We start from the raw sequence: 2,137 nt of genomic DNA on the forward strand, positions 1-2,137 counted from the left end.
AAAACAATGTCCGTCCGACTGTGGAGGGAGTACTTATCATACTTTGAACAACCCGGTATTAATTAATGATAACGTTTTTTGATCTGTTTGTATGACATTTGGGTAAAGGAAATTCGGTGCTTGTCCTCAAGTTATATGATACATTACGTAATGAAGGGAGTAAATCATATAATCTGTGATTGGAATTTTTAAATTTTTGAAAGTATTCCCTGCGCAATCGGGTCTGTCCTCCAACAGCGGAATACTTAGAATCAAACGTGCGCAGCCTCATCATAATTACACCATGGCAGAATTATCTGAAATGCTATTTCTGTATGTGTTGAACTGATGTAATTTGGGTCAGATTCGTAGCCCACACTGGCGCAGGATATTCAACTGCTGGCCGTAAAATACTACAATAAAAATGAACTAATTCAGTAACACCAAGACTGGCCTTACGCATTTGTCTCAGGAAATAAATTCTAGAGTCATAGGTGTATGCAAGGGGGGTCGGGAAAGTCGTACCCCCCCCCCCCCCCATTTTCAAAGGTCCACATTTTTCCAGACATTTTTCTCTAGGGCCGTAATGAGTAATCAATCTATAATTCTATTTTTCTTCCCAGTCATAATTTAACGCACGTTGGCACTATAAGATTATAAAGATGGACGGAAATGATAGGCCTGCGCCTACATTGTCGGAAATTCCGGGGGATTTTCCACCTTAAATCCACCAGGGCATGATCGCTCTGTGTGTCTTGGAAGAAAAACTTGGATTGTGACCCATGATGTCTGCACGGTCTGATTTTACTTAGAACTTGAAATGGGCTCAACAACTTACCTGCAAAAAAAGACCCTTTATTTTATTTTTGCGGGATTTTGCTGTAGTCCCACACACGCTCTTTTTACTCGTGTGGACATCAGCCGGGTCAACCCCCTCCCCACTCGTCTACAAATTTTTGCGTCTCGTGTTGATTAATTCATATTCATCTGCAGAAGTACATAGTCTAGTAGATTTTTATTATAGACTGTGGATGTAATGACATTTTAGTATTTTTTTTTCTCTCTTAACACAAATTAACTAACGAAGACACGATCAGCGTCTTGAGACGGAAGAACAAATACCCAACTAAAATATAGGCCTACAAGTAACGACTGGGATTTTATGTAGATCATATCAACGGATGTTTAAAATAAGCCTATAAGAAAGTTGTTCTAAAAAATGTCGGTGTACAGAATAATATGAATATTAGGCTTACAATGTATGTGAAAACAAAACAGGGCTCTTCTCATTGCCATAATGTACCGGTAATGTTCAAATTAAAGAAAAAAGAGAATAATTAACAAAGTAATAAAGTAAAAAATACATGACAAACAAAAAATCATGCAGAGGATTATGAAGTAAAAGAAAACATGGACACCAACTTAACGTCAGTGAGGCTCCAACCAGGGCTGCAATGGGTAGTATCGAGGATGATGTGGAGAGTTCTACCCATCGCATAGAACCCGGCGAAGCTCAGTGCATTTCAGTTCATCTTGTGCAATTTCATAGGTTGAGGGTGAAAATGGTTTATACATATCACGGTAATGTTGCATAACTTGCTGCCGCCAGTTTGAAAAACTTTTGAAAACGCAAACATTTAATTACCAGATTATTAATATTTCAAATAATGTCAATTACGTCATTTTTTAATATGCACATCTTTGATATGGTGTTTACTTGGAAAACGTTTGAAGAAGATCCAAGCATGGAAATGAAAGTGGCAGACAGAAAAACCATGTGCAAAAACATAGGGAAAGGCGATTTGAAGAGAAAACAAAACAAATCAGAACAAAAACATGGCTTTTCCACGGGTGCGCGGGAGAGCCATTAATTATAATTATATGATAGATCGAAATTCTATAACAAAAATTATAAAACTTCTAGCTCTTTTATTCAGCTACAAGGAATAACAATAAATAACATGCAATGACGCAATGAGCAAGTTTACCGTGAGTTCGTTTGAATAAATGAAAAAATTGGTCAAAGCTAAATTATACCGTACCGTATTTCACAAGTCCTTAAAATAGACGATTTTATTCAGCAACAGATGCTATATTTATTGACCAATGGCAATCGTTGTAATAGATGAGTACACATGACTGACTTTATTTCAGGAGG

The 2,137-nt window shown here is 37.1% G+C and overlaps 1 protein-coding gene across 1 annotated transcript in view; it reads left to right on the plus strand.

Moving 5' to 3' along the window:
- LOC117117498 overlaps nucleotides 1-2,137 on the plus strand; it is a 12,160-nt gene that overhangs the window by 8,815 nt on the left and 1,208 nt on the right. Inside the window, exon 6 of the mRNA XM_033261805.1 lies at nucleotides 204-312. Coding sequence (XP_033117696.1) covers nucleotides 204-312 — 109 coding nt within the window. The remainder of the gene's footprint in view (nucleotides 1-203; nucleotides 313-2,137) is intronic.

This window comes from Anneissia japonica, unplaced genomic scaffold, assembly GCF_011630105.1.
Source record: "Anneissia japonica isolate Jap-2015-1 unplaced genomic scaffold, ASM1163010v1 scaffold3637_len26987_cov115, whole genome shotgun sequence".
Classification (NCBI taxonomy): Eukaryota; Metazoa; Echinodermata; class Crinoidea; order Comatulida; family Comatulidae; genus Anneissia; species Anneissia japonica.